The 21,509-nt window shown below is 54.4% G+C and overlaps 1 protein-coding gene across 3 annotated transcripts in view; it reads left to right on the forward strand.

The window, feature by feature from the left end:
- DPP9 (dipeptidyl peptidase 9) overlaps positions 1-21,509 on the forward strand; it is a 52,062-nt gene that overhangs the window by 14,227 nt on the left and 16,326 nt on the right. For 2 of the 3 annotated variants that reach the window (XR_004180416.1, XM_003914702.5), the window contains exons 5-14: positions 4,856-4,968; positions 6,544-6,717; positions 6,794-6,962; positions 8,061-8,174; positions 8,613-8,741; positions 10,804-10,865; positions 13,195-13,295; positions 17,055-17,232; positions 18,107-18,269; positions 20,652-20,731. Coding sequence is in view for 2 of the 3 variants with exons in the window: in XM_003914702.5 (XP_003914751.1) it covers positions 4,856-4,968; positions 6,544-6,717; positions 6,794-6,962; positions 8,061-8,174; positions 8,613-8,741; positions 10,804-10,865; positions 13,195-13,295; positions 17,055-17,232; positions 18,107-18,269; positions 20,652-20,731 (1,283 nt within the window). In the remaining variant the exon portion in view is untranslated. The remainder of the gene's footprint in view (positions 1-4,855; positions 4,969-6,543; positions 6,718-6,793; positions 6,963-8,060; positions 8,175-8,612; positions 8,742-10,803; positions 10,866-13,194; positions 13,296-17,054; positions 17,233-18,106; positions 18,270-20,651; positions 20,732-21,509) is intronic. The other variant, XM_021930553.2, reaches the window with a different exon arrangement.

The raw sequence follows: 21,509 nt of genomic DNA on the forward strand, positions 1-21,509 counted from the left end.
GCCCTGGGCAACCATGAACCCGCTTCCTGTCTCTGTGGATTGGCCTATTCTGGACATTTCACACGAACGAAATCACACATCACTCAACTCTCATCCCCACGGGCGGCCGGACGGTCGGGATCCCGGCAGCGTCAAGGGCTCTGAGAGATTGAGTCGTGTTTCCTGCACTTGGGTTCTTTTGCTCACCCCTGACTCTCCGCACGATTTTTCTCCTTCCCACACACATCTCACTGAACTTTGCATTTTTCATAAATACACTTTAAAAGGAACCCTGTTAATCTAATCTTTTTCTTTAAGTGTATCCTTCCATCACTACTGTACTTCACAAGCACGCTTCATCACGTGTGGGAAACCTGTGTTCCTTGCCACAACTAGAAGTTGCTGTTTCTTTCTTTAAAAAAAAAAAAAAAAAAAAAACCCATCCTGGCTAACATGGTGAAACCCCGTCTCTACTAAAAAATACAAAAAATCAGCTGGGCATGGTGGCAGGCGCTTGTAGTCCCAGCTACTCAGGAGGCTGAGGCAGGAGAAGGGCGTGAACCCAGGAGGCGAAGCTTGCAGTGAGCCGGGATCGTGCCACTGCACTCCAGCGAGACTCCATCTCAAAAAAACAAATAAAAATAAAAATTAGCCGGGCACGGTGGCTCACGCCTGTAATCCCAGCACTTTGGGAGGCCGAGGCAGGTGGATCACGAGGTCAGGATTTCAAGACCAGTCTGGCTAACAGTGAAACCCTGTCTCTACTAAAAATACGAAAAATTAGCCAGGTATGGTGGTGTGTGCCTGTCATCCCAGGTACTTGGGAGGCTGAGGCAGGAGAATCGCATGAACCCAGAAGGTGGAGATTGCAGTGAGCCGAGATCGTGCCTTTGCACTCCAGCCTGGGCAACAGTGCAAGACTCTGTCCAAAAAAACAAACTTTTAGGTTCAAGGGTACATGTGCAGGTTTGTTACACAGGTAAACTTGTGTCACAGTGGTTTATTGTACAGATTATTTCATCACCCAGGTACTAAGCCTAGTACCCAATAGTTCTTTTGTCTGCTTCTCCCCCTCCACCCTCCACCCTCCAGTAGGCCCCAGTATCTGTTCTGCTCCATGTGTCCGTGTGTTCTCATCATTTAACTCCCACTTTTAAAGTGAGAACGTGTGGTATTTGGTTTTCTGTTCCTGCATTGGTTTTCTGTTCCTGCATTAGTTTTCTAAGGATAATGGTCTCCTGCTCCATCTATGTCCCTGCAAAGGACATGAGCTCATTCTTTTTTATGGCTACATAATACTCCCTGGTATATAGGTACTACATTTTCTTTCTTTTTTTTGAGATGGAGTCTCGCTCTGTCGCCCAGGCTGGAGTGCAGTGGCGTGATCTTGGCTCACTACAAGCTCCGCCTCCCGGGTTCACACCATTCTCCTGCCTCAGCCTCTGGAGTAGCTGGGACTACAGGCACCCGCCACCACGCCTGGCTAATTTTTTTGTATTTTTAGTAGAGACGGGGTTTCACCGTGTTAGCCAGGATGGTCTCAATCTCCTGACTTCGTGATCTGCCCACCTTGGCCTCCCAAAGTGCTGGGATTACAGGCGTGAGCCACCGCGCCCAGCCATATGTACTACGTTTTCTTTATCCAGTCTACCGTTGATGGATTTAGGCTGATTCCGTGTCTTTGCTGTTGTGAATAGTGAGAAGGTTCTATTTCATCCCACTGAACCCGCAGCTACAGTTACCCCAAAGGCAGCGGCAGAGGAGTTCCCACAAGGAAGTGCCCTGAGCCGTCCCCAGATGGGGCTGGTTGGGATTCCAAAGAAAGGAACCCTAAATACCAGGGGGATGAATCCAAAGCATTTCCTAGGGGCCTTCGGTGCAGGGTGGGCTTCGGTGTCCTTGCAGTGGGCATCAGAGAAAAGCACATTCTATAGCCAGGTGTGTCCTCGGCAAGGGGCTCAGGGTATAGAGTTTATGTGAGGGTTTAAGGATTTTGGCTCAGGGCCGGGGCTGGCTTTCGGTATTTATCGGTGCCTGGGAATGTTCTAGGCTCTGGTTCAAGCCTGCAGGGAAAAACCTGCAACTGGCTGGGCCACAGAGGTCAGGACACTCTGTGATATTTCAGTCAGGACACAGAAAGAAAGCAGGGGGAAACTGGAGGACCCTGCGGCTGCCTATAACGAGAAATAAAAATGGCACAGATATTATTTATTAAGCACTAATCCTGGAGGCGGTGAGCTTGTGGCTTTCCTGTTCTCTTAGCAAGCGAGGGCCGGGTGTGGTGGCTCATGCCTGTAATCCCAGCACTTTGGGAAGCCGAGGTGGGCAGATCACCTGAGGTCAGGAGTGTAGACCAGCCTGGCCAACATGGTGAAACCCCATCTCTACTAAAAATACAAAAAATAGGCTGGGCGTGGTGGCTCAAGCCTGTAATCCCAGCACTTTGGGAGGCCGAGGCGGGCGGATCACGAGGTCAGGAGATTGAGACCATCCTGGCTAACACAGTGAAACCCCGTCTCTTAAAAAAAAAAAATACAAAAAATTAGCTGGGCGTGGCAGTGGGCGCCTGTAGTCCCGGTTACTCGGGAGACTGAGGCAGGAGAATGGCGTGAACACAGGAGGCAGAGGTTGCAGTGAGCCCAGATCGTGCCGCTGCACTCCAGCCTGAGTGACAGAGCAAGACTCGGAAAAAAAAAACCAAAAAAACAAAAAGCCAGCATGGTGGCGGATGCCTGTAATCCCAGCTACTCAGGAGGCTGAGGCAGGAGAATCGCTTGAACCTGGGAGATGGAGGCTGCAGTGAGCCAAGATCGTGCCACTGCACTCCAGCCTGGGCAACAGAGCAAGAATCTGTCTCAAAAACAACAACAACGACAACAACAAAAGACTAGTATGAGGAGGTCCTGAAAAGAGGACAGGACAGCACCAATCCAAGGCTTCCTCCTGGAGAAACTCAGGGTTGAAAATAGAGCAAGGAGGGGCCAGGGCTCCGAGCTGTCTGTGACTCGTCGTTAGCCATGTCATGTTTGTGGGCCACTGGACAGCTTTATGCTTGGAGGAGCCCTGTCCTGGTTTTTCAGTGGCGTTGCATGGAGAGGGGAAACCGAAGCTTCCCAGGGATTACCATCCTGCTTCTGCCATTCCCTTTTCTAATGACAATGGTCCCGTCTTCCAGCAAATCTAAGACGTGAGCATTTGGAAAATACAGTTATTTTATTTGCCACTAAGAACCTGATCGCGCGTTCCCCAGTAAGACCTATCCCAAGCGCAGAGACACGCGTACATGGAAAGCCACGCCCTACTGACGAAATACGCTGATTTCACAGAGGGTCACGCGCATTGTGCCAAGAGCTTTATGTTGCTTAACTTATGTAATCCACCCAAAAGCCTCACTTGGCAGCTCTCACTACTGTCATTTTCTACAGAAGCTTTGATTAAATCAGTGGTTTGAGGTCGGAGGTGATTCTGCCCTTGCAAGGGGCACTGGGAGATGCCTGGGGATATGTGTGGTTGTCACGACTGTGGGGTGCCCCGGCATGAAGTGGGTGGAGGACGGGGATGCTGCTCAGAGCCCCGCAGTGCCCAGGACGGCCCCACCCCAAAGGATGGTCCAGGCCCAAATGTGATTAGGGGTGAAGTTGGGAAATACTGGACCAGGTGCATGCTTCCCCATTCCGTTTTTTTGTGACAATCTTGCTCTGTTACCCAGGCTGGACTGTAGTGCCGCAATCTCGGCTCACTGCAACTTCTGCCTCCCAGGTTCAAGCAATTCTCCTGCCTCAGCCTTCTGAGTAGCTGGGACTACAGGCATGTGCCACCATGCCTGGCTAATTTTTGTGTTTTTAGTAGAGACAAGGTTTCACAATGTTGGCCAGGCTGGTCTTGAACTCCTGACCTCAAGTCATCTGCCTGACTTGGCCTCCCAAAGTGCTGGGATCACAGGCGTGAGCCATGTCGCCTGGCCCTTATTTCTTTTTGGTGGTTTTGCCCTCCCTCTAATCCTACATTAATTTAATTCTTGTCCTCTGCAAAAGCCTTGATAAAGAAGGGCCTTGGAGAGCTGAACCCAACCTGTTGAGAGTTGGATGTTTGTTCCTGACTGCCCTTGTTGTTCTCTTGTGTGCGATTTCTTTTTCTTTTTTTCTTCTGTCTGTTTTATTTTATTTTTTTTATTTATTTATTTTTTTCTGGAGACGGAGTCTCGCTCTGTCGCCCAGGCTGGAGTGCAGTGGCCGGATCTCAGCTCACTGCAAGCTCCGCCTCCCGGGTTTACGCCATTCTCCTGCCTCAGCTTCCCGAGTAGCTGGGACTACAGGCACCCGCCACCTCGCCCGGCTAGTTTTTTGTATTTTTTAGTAGAGACGGGGTTTCACCGTGTCAGCCAGGATGGTCTCGATCTCCTGACCTCGTGATCTGCCCGTCTCAGCCTCCCAAAGTGCTGGGATTACAGGCTTGAGCCACCGTGCCCGGCCATATTTTATTTTATTTTATTCTTTTTTTTGAAACGGGGTCTTGCTGTGTTGCCCAGGCTGGTCTCAAACTCCTGGGCTCATGCAGTCCTCTCGCCTCGGCCTCCCAAAGTGCTGAGATTACAGACGAGAGCTACTGTGCCCAGCCTCTTGTGTACTGTTTCTTCAGTAATTTGGGCCATGAGATTCATCAGAAGTATCTCAGGTGGAAGACCCTACTGCCTACATACACAAACCCAGGATCCATAGCTTTCCTGGGAGGGCTTTCCCGCCAGCGGCCTGGCAGAATGTTCTAGAAGCAGAGGGAACTAGCTAGGCCCAGCCGCAGGGAGTCAGCATCGTGGCTGAGGGCATCTCCCCATCCTGAGCCAGGGTACCCGTTCTGGGTGTTTCCTTTCTCCCCTTAGGGATGCCATATGGCAGCCGAGAGAACTCCCTCCTCTACTCTGAGATTCCCAAGAAGGTCCGGAAAGAGGCTCTGCTGCTCCTGTCCTGGAAGCAGATGCTGGATCATTTCCAGGTGAGCTGTGCTGTTGGGTGTGGGCCCTACCGTGGGCGAGGAGGTGGGCAAAGGCCAGCCCCACAGGCCATACATACCTTCGGTCACCTCTCTTCCCCACCGGCTGTGGGTTTCCGCAAACCCTCCGTCCTGTGGACTGTGGCGGGTGAGCCTTCCCTCCTCCCCACGACCACCTGTACTCAAGCGACAGAGAAACTCTTACCAAAAGCATCTCTTTCTTTTAACTGCATCACCAAAGACTGGGAATTAACCTGGCTTGAGGCCCTTTTGGAGAGACTGGTTAATTATTAATCTCACCCAGTGTTGGCTCTCTGGGGATGGTTGAGGGAGGAAAAATGCCTTTTGCATTGGCGTGTTTTTGTGTTTGATGATTGGGAGGCCGAGGCAAGAGGATCGCTTAAGCCCAAGAATTTGAGACCAGTCTGGGGAACACAGCAAGACCCTGTCTCTACAAAAAATAAAATTAGCCAGGCCTGATGGCACTTGCCTTGTAGTTCCAGCTAATTGGTAGGCTGAGATGGGAGGATCGCTTGAACCTGGGAGTGCGAGGGTACAGTGAGTCATGATCTCACCATTGCACTCCAGCCTGGGAGATAGCGAATCCCCGCCCCCCCCCCCCCCCCTCTAAAATAGTAACAATGTAACAATAAAATAATATAACATAGTAACAACATAAACATAACAATGTAACAATAATGATATCTAACCCTGTCTCTGAGATCCTGGCACTCCCACTTTCTCCACCACTGGTTCACTGGCCCTCACTTTGGCCTGTCTCTGCATCCCCAAGCCAATGTCCTCATATTTACACTACTTTCCACAGAGTGTAGGGGGTAATTTTGCTTTAGATTCTGCTTGTTTGTTTGTTTGTTTGTTTGTTTTTTGAGACAAAGTCTCACTCTGTCACTCAGGCTGTAGTGCAGGGGTGCAATCTTGGCTCACTGCAGCCTCTGCCTCCCAGGTTCAAGCGATTCTTCTACCTCAGCCTCCTGAGTAGCTGGGACTACAGGCGCGTGCCACCCACACCCGGCTAATTTTTGTATTTTTAGTAAATATGGGGTTTCACTATATTGGCCAGGCTGGTCTTGAACTCCTGACCTCTGGATCCGCCCACCTTGGCTTCCCAAAGTGCTGGGATTACAAAATTGAAAGCTCTTGATGGGAAGGAATTGTGAACAGGGTAGGAGGGTGGGGAGTCCGTAAGATTGGCACTAGGGACCCAGAGAGAGCACTCTGGTGGTGTGAGGCAGGGGACAGCCCATCCCAGGGGCCCCATCTGCCGTGGAGAGGGTCTGTGGGGAGGGAGCTCAGGAAGTGAGGAGGCTTCTGGCCCCAGAGTCTCCCCCGCCACCTCCTAGGACACTCAGCCAGTCCTGCAGGGCCAGGTTTGCTGGCAATCTTTGGCCACCCACTGGGTCAGGGGCTCCGGCATCCCATTCTGCCCAGTGCAGGAAGTTCTCTCTGGTAAGGCCCAAAGTCAGATTCCTTGGGAATGCCCCAGCCCAAGGATCTCTGCCCTGGCCAGTGGGGGATCCTCTTTGCCCGCTGACGCCCCCGTCGCCTGTATGTTTCCAGGCCACGCCCCACCATGGGGTCTACTCTCGGGAGGAGGAGCTGCTGAGGGAGCGGAAGCGCCTGGGGGTCTTCGGCATCACCTCCTACGACTTCCACAGCGAGAGCGGCCTCTTCCTCTTCCAGGCCAGCAACAGCCTCTTCCACTGCCGCGATGGCGGCAAGAACGGCTTCATGGTGAGCCCCGGCCCTGGCCGTGTGCAGGGGTGGCGTGGCGGGTCCCTCCCCCTGAGCCGGGTGTCTCTGTCCTCAGGTGTCCCCTATGAAACCGCTGGAAATCAAGACCCAGTGCTCAGGGCCCCGGATGGACCCCAAAATCTGCCCTGCCGACCCTGCCTTCTTCTCCTTCATCAACAACAGCGACCTGTGGGTGGCCAACATCGAGACAGGCGAGGAGCGGCGGCTGACCTTCTGCCACCAAGGTGGGGCCAGCCCCTCCTGTGCACGGCCACCATAGCCACCTGGCCAGCTTCCAGAAGGCCCTGTTGCCCCCACAGCCAGGGTCTTCCTGCATGCACCCCTCACAAGCCACGCTCCCGTGCAGACCTTCTGTGGCCTGCCACGTCTCCCAGGAGGTCTGTAGTTTTCTTTTCTTTTCTTTTTTTTTTTGAGCGAGTCTCAGGCGGAGCGCTCTTGCCCAGGCAGAGTGCAGTGGTGTGATCTCGGCTCGCTGCAACCTCTGCCTCTTGGGTTCAAGCGATTCTCCTGCCTCAGCCTCCCAAGTAGCTGGGATTACAGGTGCCCGCCACCACGCCTGGCTAATATTTTTTTTTTTTTTTGTATTTTTTAATTGTGACAAGGTTTCCTCATGTTGGCCAGGCTGCTCTTGAGCTCCTGACCTCAAATGATCCACCTGCCTCGGCCTCCCAAGGTCCTGGGATTACAGGCATGAGCCACCGCACCTGGCCGCTCTCTGGTTTTCTGCAGCAGGCGTCGGCCCAGCCACGGTGCTCTGCCAGGTGCTCCTGGGCGTTTCTGCCCCTGCACACCTTCCCCTCCACTCTGCCTGTCTGGCCCCATCAAGTCAAGGCCACATCTCACCTGCTTCCTGTGTGTTCTGTCCACTCCCCTGCTCACCAGAAGTGACCCCATCCTTCCTTGTCCTGGTTTCAAGTCACTGATCGCTGCCTCTCCGTCCCATGAGCCCGGGTCCCACTTTTCCAAACCTGGGCACTCAGCGATGTCCAGAGACGTTTTGAGATGGCACACTTGGGCAGGGGTGCTCCTGGCCTGCCATGGAGTGAGTGGAGGCCAGGACACTGCTCAGCACCCTGCCGTGCCCTGGACGGTCCCACCCTAGAGACCAAGAGGACCCCAGTGTCCGCAGTGTGAGGTGGAGCAGCCCTGCTTGAAAACAGTCGGCTCGAGCTCTCCCTCCCTTTCCATCCATCTCCTTCCCTCTCTCCTTCTCCTTCCCTCCTTCTCTCTCCTTCTCTCTCATGCTCTCCTGGAGCCCCTGGCCGTCCCCAATGTTAGCAGACTGCTCACCCCTTGTTGATGCTTTCCGTCTCTCCCCCTAGGTTTATCCAATGTCCTGGACGACCCCAAGTCTGCGGGCGTGGCCACCTTTGTCATACAGGAAGAGTTTGACCGCTTCACTGGGTACTGGTGGTGCCCCACAGCCTCCTGGGAAGGTAGGTCCCTTCCATTTTTCAACATGCTCCCGGGCGTGCTTTTCCTTCTGGAGTCACAGTCTGTGTCCTTCCTGCCCCTTACTCCTTTTACTTCAAACCACTTCCGTGGTCTGTCAATACCAACACCTAGAGAGTTCCTTAACGACTGTAGATATCACTGTTGCCCTAAAAGGGGACACGGTTCAGCCTGTTACACCCCATGTGGCCACTTCCCATGCAGTTCATGCTGGGAATAGCCTTGCTCTGCTTCCCACTGCACAGAGGAGGAAACCAAAGCCCAGAGAGTTGGGACTGGCATATGGTCTAGCGAATGGCAGAGCCGGGGTTCTGGTTTCAGAGCCCATGGTGCCCAGCGTCAGGCCCTGGTGCTGCAGAAGAGGGTGGGCTGATGGCAGGGACTCCGCCGCCAGCATCCTCAGTTTGCCCACCCCTACCAAGGTTCAGAGGGCCTCAAGACGCTGCGAATCCTATACGAGGAAGTCGATGAGTCCGAGGTGGAGGTCATTCACGTCCCTTCTCCTGCACTAGAAGAAAGGAAGACGGACTCGTATCGGTACCCCAGGACAGGTGAGTGCTCGGTACATGTGAGGGGCCAGGCCGGGGATCTGAGGCCCCTGGGGCATGACTGGTGAGGTGCACTGTCCCCCAGACCCTCTGAGCTGCACAAATGTGCTCTGGGCATCTGGGGCCGTGTAGGGGGAAGGCTTCTACCCTGCAGGGGACGCCCCTTTCTCCTGACTTACCATGGCCTCCTGATCACATTGCTCAGAGGTCAGCAAGCCGTCTCTGGAAGGGGCAGGGGGACAGGTGTCTCAGGCTTCTAGGGCCAGGCCAAGGCAGGCTAGGCTCTCTTGCAACTGTCCCACCCTGCTGCTGGAGCACAAAAGCGGCACGTGCAGGAATGGGCGTGGCCGCGTGCCAAGAAAACTTGACTGAAGTTTGGATTGCAAATAACTCACCTTGAGATACATATGATTTTCATATTAGCCAAAATGTCCCTCTTGTTTTATTTGTTCATCTTCTTAACCATCTCAGAACGAAAGAAGGATTTTTAGGCATACAAAAACAGAAGGCAGGCTGGATTTGACCCTCACACTGTAGTGGTGTTTGTTTGTTTTTGTTTTTGTTTTTGTTTGAGACGGAGTCTCGCTCTGTCGCCCAAGCTGGAGTGCAGTGGCGCGATCTCAGCTCACTGCAAGCTCCGCCTCCCAGGTTCACGCCATTCTCCTGCCTCAGCCTCCCGAGCAGCTGGGACTACAGGCGCCCGCCACCTCGCCCGGCTAGGTTTTTTTTTGTATTTTTTAGTAGAGACGGGGTTTCACCGGGTTAGCCAGGATGGTCTCAATCTCCTGACCTCGTGATCCGCCCGCCTCGGCCTCCCAAAGTGCTGGGATTACAGGCTTGAGCCACCGCGCCCGGCATGTTTGTTTGTTTTTGAGACAAGGTTTCACCTTGTGGCTCAGGCAGGAGTACAGTGGTACAATCACAGCTCACTGCAGCCTCAAATTCCTGGGCTCAAGTGATCCTCCCACCTCTGCCTCCCAGGTAGCTGGTACTACAGGTGTGTGCCACCATGCCCAGCCAATATTTAAATTTTTTGTAGAGACAGAGTCTTGCTGTGTTGCCCAGGCTGGTTTCGAACTCCTAGCCTCAAGTGGTCCTCTCGCCTCGGTGTCCCAAAGTGCTGAGATTGCAGACGTGAGCCACCATGCCCGGCCACTCCCAATTCTTAAACCTCTTTCCAATTATTTAAAAATATCTCTGGAGCCAAACAGAACACACATGCAGCCCAGATTCCACATTCAGGCCTTGGGTTTGCAACCCCCGTGGGACCATATAAGATCATCGTTCTTGCCCGTACCCCGCAAGTGCCTGCTCTGTGCCGTGCTAGATGGAAGCTTCCTGTGGGGTCTTTCCAACTCCCACTGCAAATGAGCTAAGTCAGTCTCTTCCCCCTTGTTTGACAGATGAGAAAACTGAGGCTCAGAGATGTCACCTGCCCTGGGGGCCAAAGCCACGAGGGCTGGAGTTGAGTTTCTCGTAGGTCTAGCCAAAAAAATTAAGCATTCTCTGCTCTGCTAGGGCCTGCGCCCTCTTTTGGAGCCTGAACTAAGTCCCACTCTTCAGAAGCCTCTTGGGTCCCTTATTGCCATTGGCCTCCCAAGGGCGCAGGTCTGGCTGTCACACGGTTCCCTCGTTTTGCATGGGACGCACCCCACTCGTCACGTTGTCAGTGGTTTCACTGTGATGCTCGGGCCTCGCCGTCTGCTCTGGAGCTCTCCCAAGGCAGGGATGGCATCTTCCTGGTGTCTGCGGCTCCCACAAGCCCCAGCTCTCAGCACAGGGTGTGGCCTGGGTTCTTAAATGAGACAGCCGAATGTCACCTCACTGTCGGGAATGCGATCCAGGCCCAAAATCTTAGAAGGTCCCCGCCTGAGGGGCGTCACGCCTGTACCAGCGGGACGGTGTGCCTGCAGACAGACCGTGGGACACCTGACTTCTCCTGCCTCCCCCGCACCAATTGTACACCTCTCTGTGGACGTCACCCTGCAGCCCAGGCCCCCCACGCCGGCTCTCGGCACGCACAGATGACACCTGCTTGGCGTTCACCTCACTTCGGTTTTTGCAGGCAGCAAGAATCCCAAGATCGCCTTGAAACTGGCCGAGTTCCAGACCGACAGCCAGGGCAAGGTAAGGGGGCCTGGTGCATCCTAGAGAATCTTCCAGATGACGCAGGGAAGGGCCGGGTAGGCAGCTGGGCAGATGGGCAGGTCACTCACTTCCCTTGCGGGGACACGCCCGAGGCCCCAGCCCTGCTGCCTGGCCCGCCTAGCCATGGGCCTTCCCTGCGTGTCTCTGGGCCAGGGCCGGGAATGCAGCATGGCGAGCTGGCCTCCCTGCGGTAAGGAACGAGTGCTGGGCAGGGGTCCTTCGAGGACAGGCGCGGCAGGTTCTCCCAGGCTCCCCCGAGAGGGAGTGATGTGTGGATCTAGAGCTGCCCTCTCTCCAAGTTTCTAGAACAGAGAACTCCGCAGGGCAAATGGCTGGGGGACCCCAGCTTCAGATGGGGTGTTTCCTCCAGCATTTTGGGCAGATCCTCAGGGATCAGTTCACTGGACCCGTCAGCTACTGTGGGGAGGAGAGTGATCTGGGTCCCCATCCCCGCACCTCGTCAGATCCAGCACACAGGGTCCTCATCACCTGGAGGTCATCTCAAAGGACCCCACACTCTGTAGGCGCCATCAGGCAGCAAAAGGTATCATCACCCCGCAGCGAGACGGTCACCAGCAGATCATACCAGTGACCACATCTCCCTCGGCGCCCGTCTCCCCAGCCACCCGCTCCAGCCCAGCATATCCCTCCCTTCTCTCACGTCCCTGCCCTCCCTGGGGACCCCCAATAGCCCCACACCGATCCATTCTCTCGGAAGTTGCAAATCCCCTAAGACCCAGAAAGGTGTCAGGAAGTTAAGTAACATCACATTGGAGAACTCACAGACGGAGCTCTGGACCAAAGAGGCTGGGGCAGAGGAGACGAGCTGACGATGGGGACACAGGTGTCCAGGGAATCCCTCCTTTCCCCTACGCCAGAGGATGGGAGGCAGGGACAAACCAAGGAGGCCCTTGTGCACTTTTGCAAAAATGATACAATGTTTTGGGGAAGCATGTAAGATAAAACGTACCTGTTTTCATAATTTGGAGGGTTGTGGGTGCTTTTTGACCTGGTTAGGCCCTCTCCGAACCTCTTTTGCATTCTTGACAGAGCATTCTGGCGGATTTGAGGTGGTCAGTCTGAGTGGCCTTGCCAGTGATCCACATGAAGCCTCCCTCCAGGCTGGGCTTTTGCTTTGCTTGTTTGTTCTTGTTTTTTGAGACAGGGTCTCACTGTCATCTAGGCTGGAGTACACTGGTGCAATTATGACCCACTGCAGCCTCAACCTCCCAGGCTCAAGGCAATCCTCTCGCCTCAGCCTCTGAGTAGCTGGGACTACAGGCATGCACCACCACACCTAACTAACTGTGGGTTTTGTAGAGATGGGCTCTTGCCATGTTCCCCAGGCTGGTCTCGAACTCCTGACCTCAAGTGATCCACCTGCCTCGGCCTCCCAAACCGCTGGGATTACAGGCGTGAGCCACTGCAGCCGGCCCCGCCAGACTGTTTTAGTGGCTCCTTGCACTCTCAGACGTGCAGAGTCTTTAGGTGGACTTGGGTGATGCCAATCAAACAAGGCGGCTTGGAGATGTGGGACTGGTGACCCACTCAAGTGGTAGAGCTGGAGGCCCTGCTGCCGTTTCTCCCTTCGATCCCCCAGAGACGCCGTGCCAGCCCCGTTTAGGCACAAGGAAGCCCTAGGTCCCCTTTCTCTAGATCCCCTGGAGATCCCATGTCAGCCCCATTTAGGTTCGAGGAAGCCCCAGGTCTCCTGTCTCTCAATACCCTGGACACGCTGTGCCAGCCCCGTTTAACATGGGGAAGCCCTGGGTCTGGGGACTGTGCTTGCCCAGAGCCACCTGGCTCTAAGGGATAGCCCAGACCAGAGCCTTGGGGTCCAGGTACCCACTGGGGTGCCGCCATTGGCTCACCCAGCCCACCTGCCCCGGTTGGGTGTAGTCGTTTGTTCGGGCCATGACAAAGGACCACAGACTGGGAACTCAGTCGAAATTGACAATGTCCAACACCAAGGTGCTGGCAGGGGGCTCCTTCTCCATGGCTTCTTGGTGGCCGTTGCTTCCCGATTCTCTTCTCTAAACGGCCTCCCTCTGTGTGTCTATGTCCATGTGTCCCCCCGTAAGGACAGCAGTCATGCTGGATCAGGCCCCACCCTCGTCCGCACAACCTTGTCTTAACTCAGTACATCTCCAGTGGCCCCATTTCCAAAGAAGGTCGCGTTCTGGGGTTCTGGAGGCTGAGACTCCAGCATATGAATCTGGGGGGAACATGACGGGACCCTGCGCAGTGGCCTTCTCCTCTGAGCAGCGCCAGGCAGGCCAGGGCATGACCCACACCTGTTTCCCTTCAGATCGTCTCGACCCAGGAGAAGGAGCTGGTGCAGCCCTTCAGCTCGCTGTTCCCGAAGGTGGAGTACATCGCCAGGGCCGGGTGGACCCGGGATGGCAAATAGTGAGTGTCTCCGGCTGGAACCTGAGGAATTCACCTGCGGGGCCCTGGACCCTGAGCAGCCACTGAATCCGCCTCCTGGCCTTTTGTGCCATTCCTTCCATCTGCTCACATGTCTTCCCGCAGTGCCACCGCCAGGACAGGCCTCAGCCCAGTGTCCAAAGGGCCTTCCTGACCTCAGCCAGTCTGAGGATGACACACTGGACTTACGAGTCCCAGTGTTAGTACCACCAGGACACGCTGATCCAGTTACCCAGAATGTGGAGGAGACCTACAGAGGGGATTTCAGGTGTCCCCAGACCTCAGACTCAGAAAAACTCAGTCACAAAGTAGAGGTGCTCCCCTGGACTCACTCCCCAACCTCCCACCCTTGTCGAGGAGAAAACTCTACCGCTTCCCTAAACGGGGGCCCCAAACCCCAGTGGGCAAAATTCAGCCTCTGCCTGTTTTTTTTTTTTGAGACGGAGACTTGCTCTGTCACCCAGGCTGGAGTGCAGTGGCGTGATCTCGGCTCACTGCAACCTCTGCCGCCTGAGTTCAAGCAATTCTTCTGCCTCAGCCTCCAAAGTAGCTGGGATTACAGGCGCCTGCCACCACGCCTGGCTAACTTTTGTATTTTTAGTAGAGATGGGGTTTCAGCATCTTGGCCAGGCTGGTCTTGAACTCTTGACCTCGTGATCCACCCATCTCGGCCTCCCAAAGTGCTGGGATTACAGGTGTGAGCCACCGTGCCCGGCTGTCTGCCTGTTTTTATACATCCCATGAGCTCAAAATGGCAGTTACGCTTCCCCCGCTGCCCCGAGATGGAGTCTTGCTCTGTTGCCCAGGCTGGAGTGCAGTGGCGCAATTTCGGTCACTGCAAGCTCCGCCTCCCAGGTTCACGCCATTCTCTTGCCTCAGCCTCCTGAGTAGCTGGGACCACAGGCGCCTGCCACCACGCCCGGCTAATTTTTTGTATTTTTAGTAGAGACGGGGATTTCACTGTGTTAGCCAGGATGGTCTCGATCTGACCTCGTGATCTGCCCACCTTGGCCTCCCAAAGTGCTGGGATTACAGGCGTGAGACAGTGCCCAGCCGGCAGTTATGCTTTTATTTATTTATTTATTATTATTATTATTTGAGATGAAGTCTCACTCTATTGCCCAGGCTGGAATGCAGTGGCGTGATCTCGGTTCACTGCAACTGTTGTCTCCTGGGTTCAAGAGATTCTTCTGTCTCAGCCTCCTGAGTAGCTGTGACTACAGGCACCCACCACCATGCCCGGCTAATTTTTGTATTTTTAGTAGAGACAGAGTTTCACCATGTTGACCAGGCTGGTCTTGAACTCCTGGCCTTAGGTGATTGGCCCGCCTCTGCCGTGGCATTTATGCTTTTAAATGATTGGGGGCAGAAGGGAGGGGATCCAGGCCGGGCGCGGTGGCTCAAGCCTGTAATCCCAGCATTTTGGGAGGCCGAGACGGGCGGATCACAAGGTCAGGAGATCGAGACCATCCTGGCTAACACAGTGAAACCCCGTCTCTACTAAAAATACAAAAAAAACTTAGCCGGGCGAGGTGGCAGGCGCCTGTAGTCCCAGCTACTCGGGAGGCTGAGGCAGGAGAATGGCGTGAACCCGGGAGGCGGAGCTTGCAGTGAGCTGAGATCCGGCCACTGCACTCCAGCCTGGGTGACAGAGCGAGACTCCGTCTCAAAAAAAAAAAAAAAAAAAAAGAAGGGAGGGGATCCACAGCAGATTTTATCACACATGGAAGTGATGTGAAATTCACATCTCAGCGTCCATGCATAAAGTTGTGTTGGCACACAGCCACGCCCACTTGTTTGCAGACTGTCAGTGGCAGAATTGAGTAGCTATGATAGAAACTATGACCCACCAAGCTGAAAGTATTTCATATCCGGGCCTGTTTCACAGAAAAACTGCTTCCCCTGCCCTACACACTTGCTAGGCCTCCTTTCCTTTTATATTTTGTGTAAAAATGGGGTCTTGCTCTATGGCCCAGGCTGAAGGGTAGTGGCACAATCATAGCTCACTGCACCCCTGAACTCCTAGGCTCAAGCATTCCCCCGACCTCAGCCTCCTGAGAACTTAGGGTCACAGGCCAGAGCCACCATGCCTGGCTAATAATTTTTTTGTTGTTATTGTGTTTTGTGTTTTTTTTTTTGAGATGGAGTCTCGCTCTGTCCCCCAGGCTGGAGTGCAGTGGCGCGATCTCGGCTCACTGCAAGCTTTGCTTCCCGGGTTCACGCCATTCTCCTGCCTCAGCCTCCCGAGTAGCTGGGACTACAGGCGCCCGCCACCACGCCCGGCTAATTTTTTGTATTTTTAGTAGAGACAGGGTCTCACCGTGTTAGCCAGGATGGTCTTGATCTCCTGACCTTGTGATCCGCCTGCCTTGGCCTCCCAAAGTGCTGGGATTACAGGCGTGAGCCGCCACGGCCGGCCTTCCAATGGAATGTTAACAATGAATTCTATTATGTGCTGCTTCCATATGTACGTTTGCTAGGACTGTGGGTGTGAGTCGCCACGCCCGGCTAATATTTTAATTTTTTTTTTTTTTTTTTTTTTTGAGATGGAGTCTTGCTCTGTCGCCAGGCTGGAGTGCAACGGCGCGATCTTGGCTCACTGCAACCTCTGACTCCCAGGTTCAAGCAATTTTCCTGCCTCAGCCTCCCGAGTAGCTGGGATTACAGGCACGTACCACCATGCCCAACTAATTTTTGTATTTTTAGTAGGGACGGGGTTTCAGCCATGTTGACCAGGACGGTCTCGAACTCTTGACCTTGTGATCTGCCCGCCTCAGCTTCCCAAAGTGCTGGGATTATAGGCGTGAGCCACTGTGCCTGGACTTTTTTTTTTTTTTTTTTTTTTTGTAGAGACAAGGTCTTGCATGTCGCCCATGCGGGTCTTGAACCACCTACCTCAGCCTCTTAAAGTGCTTGGATTGCAGGCCTGAGCCCCGGCACCCGCTCTAGTTAGTATTTTACATCCCTGTGATGCTTCCCATTGGTTTGGTTTTCGTTGTTGTCTCTTTGTGTGGAGGTGCTTCTTTTCCACGTAGAATTCTGACATCTCCTCTTAAAATAAATTCAAGTTTAAAAATTGTTCATTTAGGCCAGGTGCAGTGGCTCACGTCTGTAAACCCAGCACTTTGGGAGGCTGGGGCTGGCATATCATCTGAGTTCAGGAGTTCGAGATCAGCCTGGGCAACATGGTGAAACCCCGTCTCTACTAAAAATACAAAAAATAGCCAGGTGTGGTGGCAGGCACCTATAATCCCAGATACGCAGGAGGCTGAGGCAGGAGAATCACTTGAACCGGGAATGTGGAGGTTGCAGTGAGCCGAGATTGTGCCACTACACTTCAACCTGGACAAGAGTGAAACTCTGTCTCAAAAAATTAAACACACAAATAAATAAAATAAAGCAAGCGATGAAATAAAGGATAGCAACCGTGGGCGGAGGAGTCAGTGAAGAGGAGAAACTATTACAGCTTCTCCTCGTTTCCACCTCTAAAAGCGGAGAGGCCATTGTTTCCAGAACACTTGGATCATGGAGTCTCATCACCCATCCTGTCCTCCCCTAAGCATGTTCCAGGAAGGAAGCTTGTGGGTGCTGTGGGGTTACTTGGCCAAGTGCAGGTGAAGCCAGCGCAGGAAGCCCAGCCCTAATTCCACACGGGTTTGGACGCTGCGTCCCCAGCTTCTCTCTGCAGGACACTGAGGCTCCCAGCTTCCCTGCCATCTTCCCATCCATCTTCCCCCTCAGTGCCTGGGCCATGTTCCTGGACCGTCCCCAGCAGTGGCTCCAGCTCGTCCTCCTCCCCCCGGCCCTGTTCATCCCAAGCACAGAGAATGAGGAGCAGCGGCTAGCCTCTGCCAGAGCTGTCCCCAGGAACGTCCAGCCGTATGTGGTGTACGAGGAGGTCACCAATGTCTGGATCAATGTAAGCGGGACAAGCGCTAGCTGTGTGTCTGCCTGGGCCCTGAAGTCACACTGCCCCCACCCCCACGTCCCAGAAGGCTGAGTGCCAGTGACGGGTGGGGTTTGCCCTTATGTGGAGAAGTGAGCTCAGGCCTTGGCCATCCCTGGCTGGCAGGGAAGAGGGTCTGCGGAGCTGGTGAGTCTGGCAGCTATTGGAGCCTCTCCCCTCATCTTTTTTTTTTTGAGATAGTCTCGCTCTGTCACCCAGGCTGGAGTGCAGTGGCACAGTCTCGGCTCACTGCAACCTCCGCCTCCCTCCGGGTTCAAGCAATTATCCTGTCTCACAATTATCCTGTCTCAGCCTACCGAGTAGCTGGGATTACAGGCGCGTGCCACCACGCCCAGCTAATTTTTTGTATTTTTAGTAGAGATGGAGTTTCACTGTGTTAGCCAGGATGGTCTCGATCTCCTGCCCTTGTGATCCGCCTGCCTCAGCCTCCCAAAGTGCTGGGATTACAGGTGTGAGCCATCGCGTCTGGCTTTTTATTTTAATTTTATTTTTTCCTAATTAGAGATAGGGTTGCTCTGTTGCCCAGACTGGAGTGCAGTGGTACGGTCACAGCTCGCTGCAGCCTCAACCTCCTGGGCTTAAGTGATCCTCCCGCCTCAGCCTCCTGAGTAACTAGGACTACAAGCCTGCACCACAATGCCTGGCTAATTTATTTATTTATTTTTAGAGGTGGAGTCTTACTATGTTGTCCAGGCTGATCTCTCAAACTCCTGGGCTCAAGCAAGTCTCTCGCCTCAGCCTCCCAAACTACCGGGATTACTGGTGTGAGCCACCATGCCCAGCCACCCACACCTTCTTACGCATCTTCTTTCCCCTTTCCGGACAGGTTCATGACATCTTCTATCCCTTCCCCCAGTCAGAGGGAGAGGACGAGCTCTGCTTTCTCCGCGCCAATGAGTGCAAGACCGGCTTCTGCCATTTGTACAAAGTCACCGCCGTTTTAAAATCCCAGGGCTACGACTGGAGTGAGCCCTTCAGCCCCAGGGAAGGTGAGCAGAGCATGACGAATGCTGTCGACTCTGTCCCGGGACAGGACAGAGCTCCCAAGGGTCACGTCTGGATAGAGAGGCGGGGTGGTCCAGGAGCCAGGCCCAGGCTCTTCCAGGTTAGAGCAGGGACACCATGGACGCCAGGGCCGGGTGGTTCTCTGGGGTGGGGCCTTCCTGTGCGCTGAGTGGCGTCCTTGGCCTCCACCCACTACATGCCAGGAGCACCTCCAGTTGTGACAATAACAGATGTCCCTAGATGTGGTCCGGTGCCCTCTGAGGGCAGAGCCCACACAGCAACCAAGGCGTCCCCCAACACAGGGGACAGAGACCCCAGGGAGCGAGGCGTCCGGGAGTGCAGGAGCTGAGGGGCGAATGAGCCAGGGATGGGCGATGCTGTAGGCTGCCGCAGAGCTGAGTACAGTGTGGACCGAGGAGTGACAACTGCCTCACGCCAGCATCAGGGTCCTCCTGGGTGGGATGCAGCCAGTGCAGACTGGCCGAGCATCTTGAAGGGGAGCTGTCTTCGGCTCATTGGTGTTTTGCTTTCTGTCTGTCTGGCTTAGCCACCACCACCTGGCATTGGGATTTCATGTACATGCTCGTTTTGCCCCCTATGGGAAAATGGGCTGGCCCGAGCACTCACGTTTCAAATGTGGTCTCAAGTAGAGCCAGCCACAGCTGCCACTTTCCAGGGGCACAGACCCTCCAGGCTGCTGCAGTGTCACCAGGGACCCCGGGCCTGTGAGGTGTGCACACCAGATTTCCCAGCACCCTGCTCAGCCCCCAGCGCACACCACGCATCTCCTAGACGGCAGGTGCATGGCAAGGAGGTGACCCCAAGTGACGTTGCATCAGAAGGAACACGTCAGGACGCGGGCAGGAGCCTGGGTCTTGGGGCTGGGTGGGAACCCCTGTCCTCCCCAGCTCCCGATGCTACAAGTAACCCCACCCAGACCTCTATGCCAGGGAAACCACGTCTGCCCTCCCGTGCTGTTCGTCCCTCCTGACAGGCACGTTTCCAACAGCTTGTTTAGACCTAAAAGGTTAAGAAAGGACAGTGAGCCCTCAGTTACAAACCGTCTCAGTGTGTTTCTGCTGCATGCCAGATACGCCCCGCACTGTCATTCTTTACCTGCTGAAAATTCAAACGTGAGATCAACCCTCCTACCCCCACAAAAAACAATAATAAAACCAGCAGAGCCCTGGTCTCTAGCCCTAGCGTTCACCAGCGTCTTGTTCCAGCCGGGGTGGTGGCTCACACCTGGAATCCCAGCACTTTGGGAGGCCGAGGTGGGAGGATCGCTTGAGCCCAGGAGTTTAAGGCCAGCCTGGGCAACAGAGTTAGACCCTGTCTCTACCCCCTCGCTCCCCCAAAAAAGTCGGCCAGGCGCAGTGACTCATGCCTATAATCCCAGCAATTTGGGAGGCTGAGGCAGGTGGATCACCTGAGGTCAGGAGTTGGAGACCAGCTTGACCAACATGGTGAAACCCCGTCTCTACTAAAAATACAAAGTCTAGCTGGGCATGGTGGCAGGCGCCTATAATCCCAGCTACTTGGGAGGCTGAGGCAGGAGAATCACTTGAACCCAGGAGATGGAGGTTGCAGTGAGCCGAAATTGCGCCATTGCACTCCAGCCTGGGCGACAAGAGCAAGACTTCATCTTTAAAAAAAAAAAAAAAAAGTCTGGTTCTACAAAGTCCTAATGTGTCCTAAGAGGTCATAGGCCCAGTTGGCTCCACCCCCCACCCCCCCACCCCTGTACCGCACACACATGTCATGTGGCCTTTGGAGGGTTCTAAAATTGGGAAATTCCAATGAAAATCCAGACTCCTGGTTTCTCTTCCTGTTTCTTTTTTTTTTTTTTTTTTTGAGACGGGTTCTTGCTCTGTCACCCAGGCTGGAGTGGCAGTGGTGTGATCATAGCTCACCACAGCCTCAACCTCCTGGGCTCAAGCAGTCCTCCCAACTCAATCTCCCAAGTAGCTTGGACCACAGACACATGTCACCATGCCTGACTAATTTTTTTTTTTTTTTTTTGGAGAGACAGGGTCTCACTATGTTGCCCAGGCTGGTCTCAAACTCCTGACCTCAAGCAATCCTCCTGCCTCGGCCTCCCAAAGTGCTGGGATTACACTAGTGAGCCAGGGGCCTCCTGGTTTCTCGTGGGAAACACCGGGCCTGCCATCCACATGTCAGGAACAGGCCCCGCAGGCCTCCTCTCCTGTCTGGCAGGTCTGACGCAGTGGCCTGTGCTGGTGTCTTGAGTTCACGGCAACCCAGGGTTTCAGTGGCTCCATGGCGAGTCTCCTTGGGTGGAATTTGGCCTGGGTGCCTGCATCACCTCCCAGGCCCCTTCACCTCCCTTCTTTCTTTCCTTCCAGATGAATTTAAGTGCCCCATTAAGGAAGAGATTGCTCTGACCAGCGGTGAATGGGAGGTTTTGGCGAGGCACGGCTCCAAGGTACCAGGGTCTCCTTGCAGCCTTCCCCTGATCCACACATGTGTGTTTTACACACATACACTCACACACATTCTCACACACACGCACACACATACTCACACACATACTCAATCTCACACACATGCACACACACACTCACGTGCGTGCACACGCACACAGACCTGTGAGGACCCTGCTTTACAGCACTTTGCAGGCCTTAGCAGTGTCTACCATACACACAAGCCAATCATTTCATCACCTCCCTGTCTCATCTTGAACGTTGTGCCATTCATGTGCTTTATCCTTTCACCCTGAAATTAAGGAAAACATTGGAAGCCTTTTAGAAATCATGAAAGAGGAAGCGTGTCCTCTGCAGGCCTTCTGGGGCCATGCGTCCAGCTGCCCTGTTGTGGGGCGCGATGCTCCCTGCACTGGAAGCCCATGCCCCGCTGTCCCGGGAGACCACTTACCCTCAGTTTCCTCACGTCCTGGGGTCCCTAGTCACCCCAGGCTCCAGCTGCCTCCACCGGCCTCTCAGGCCCTGGGCACGGGGCGATGCCCTCTCCTCCCTCGGGGCTCTGAGGCCTCCTGGCTCCTTCCCAGGCATCAGCCAAAGCCTGCTCGCTCCCGGGCAGTAGCAGTTGTTTCGAGACCATTCGTGTCCCCGCGCAGGTGAAGGAGGGGCCCCGCTGCTCCACGCAGTGCAGGCTGTCCTCCTGCTCCTCCAGGCGATGCCACTACTAGGGCTTCCCACAGAAAGGCAGGGCCTTGCCACTTCTGAACCCAAGCACCTGGGTTA

This window comes from Papio anubis, chromosome 20, assembly GCF_008728515.1.
Source record: "Papio anubis isolate 15944 chromosome 20, Panubis1.0, whole genome shotgun sequence".
Classification (NCBI taxonomy): Eukaryota; Metazoa; Chordata; class Mammalia; order Primates; family Cercopithecidae; genus Papio; species Papio anubis.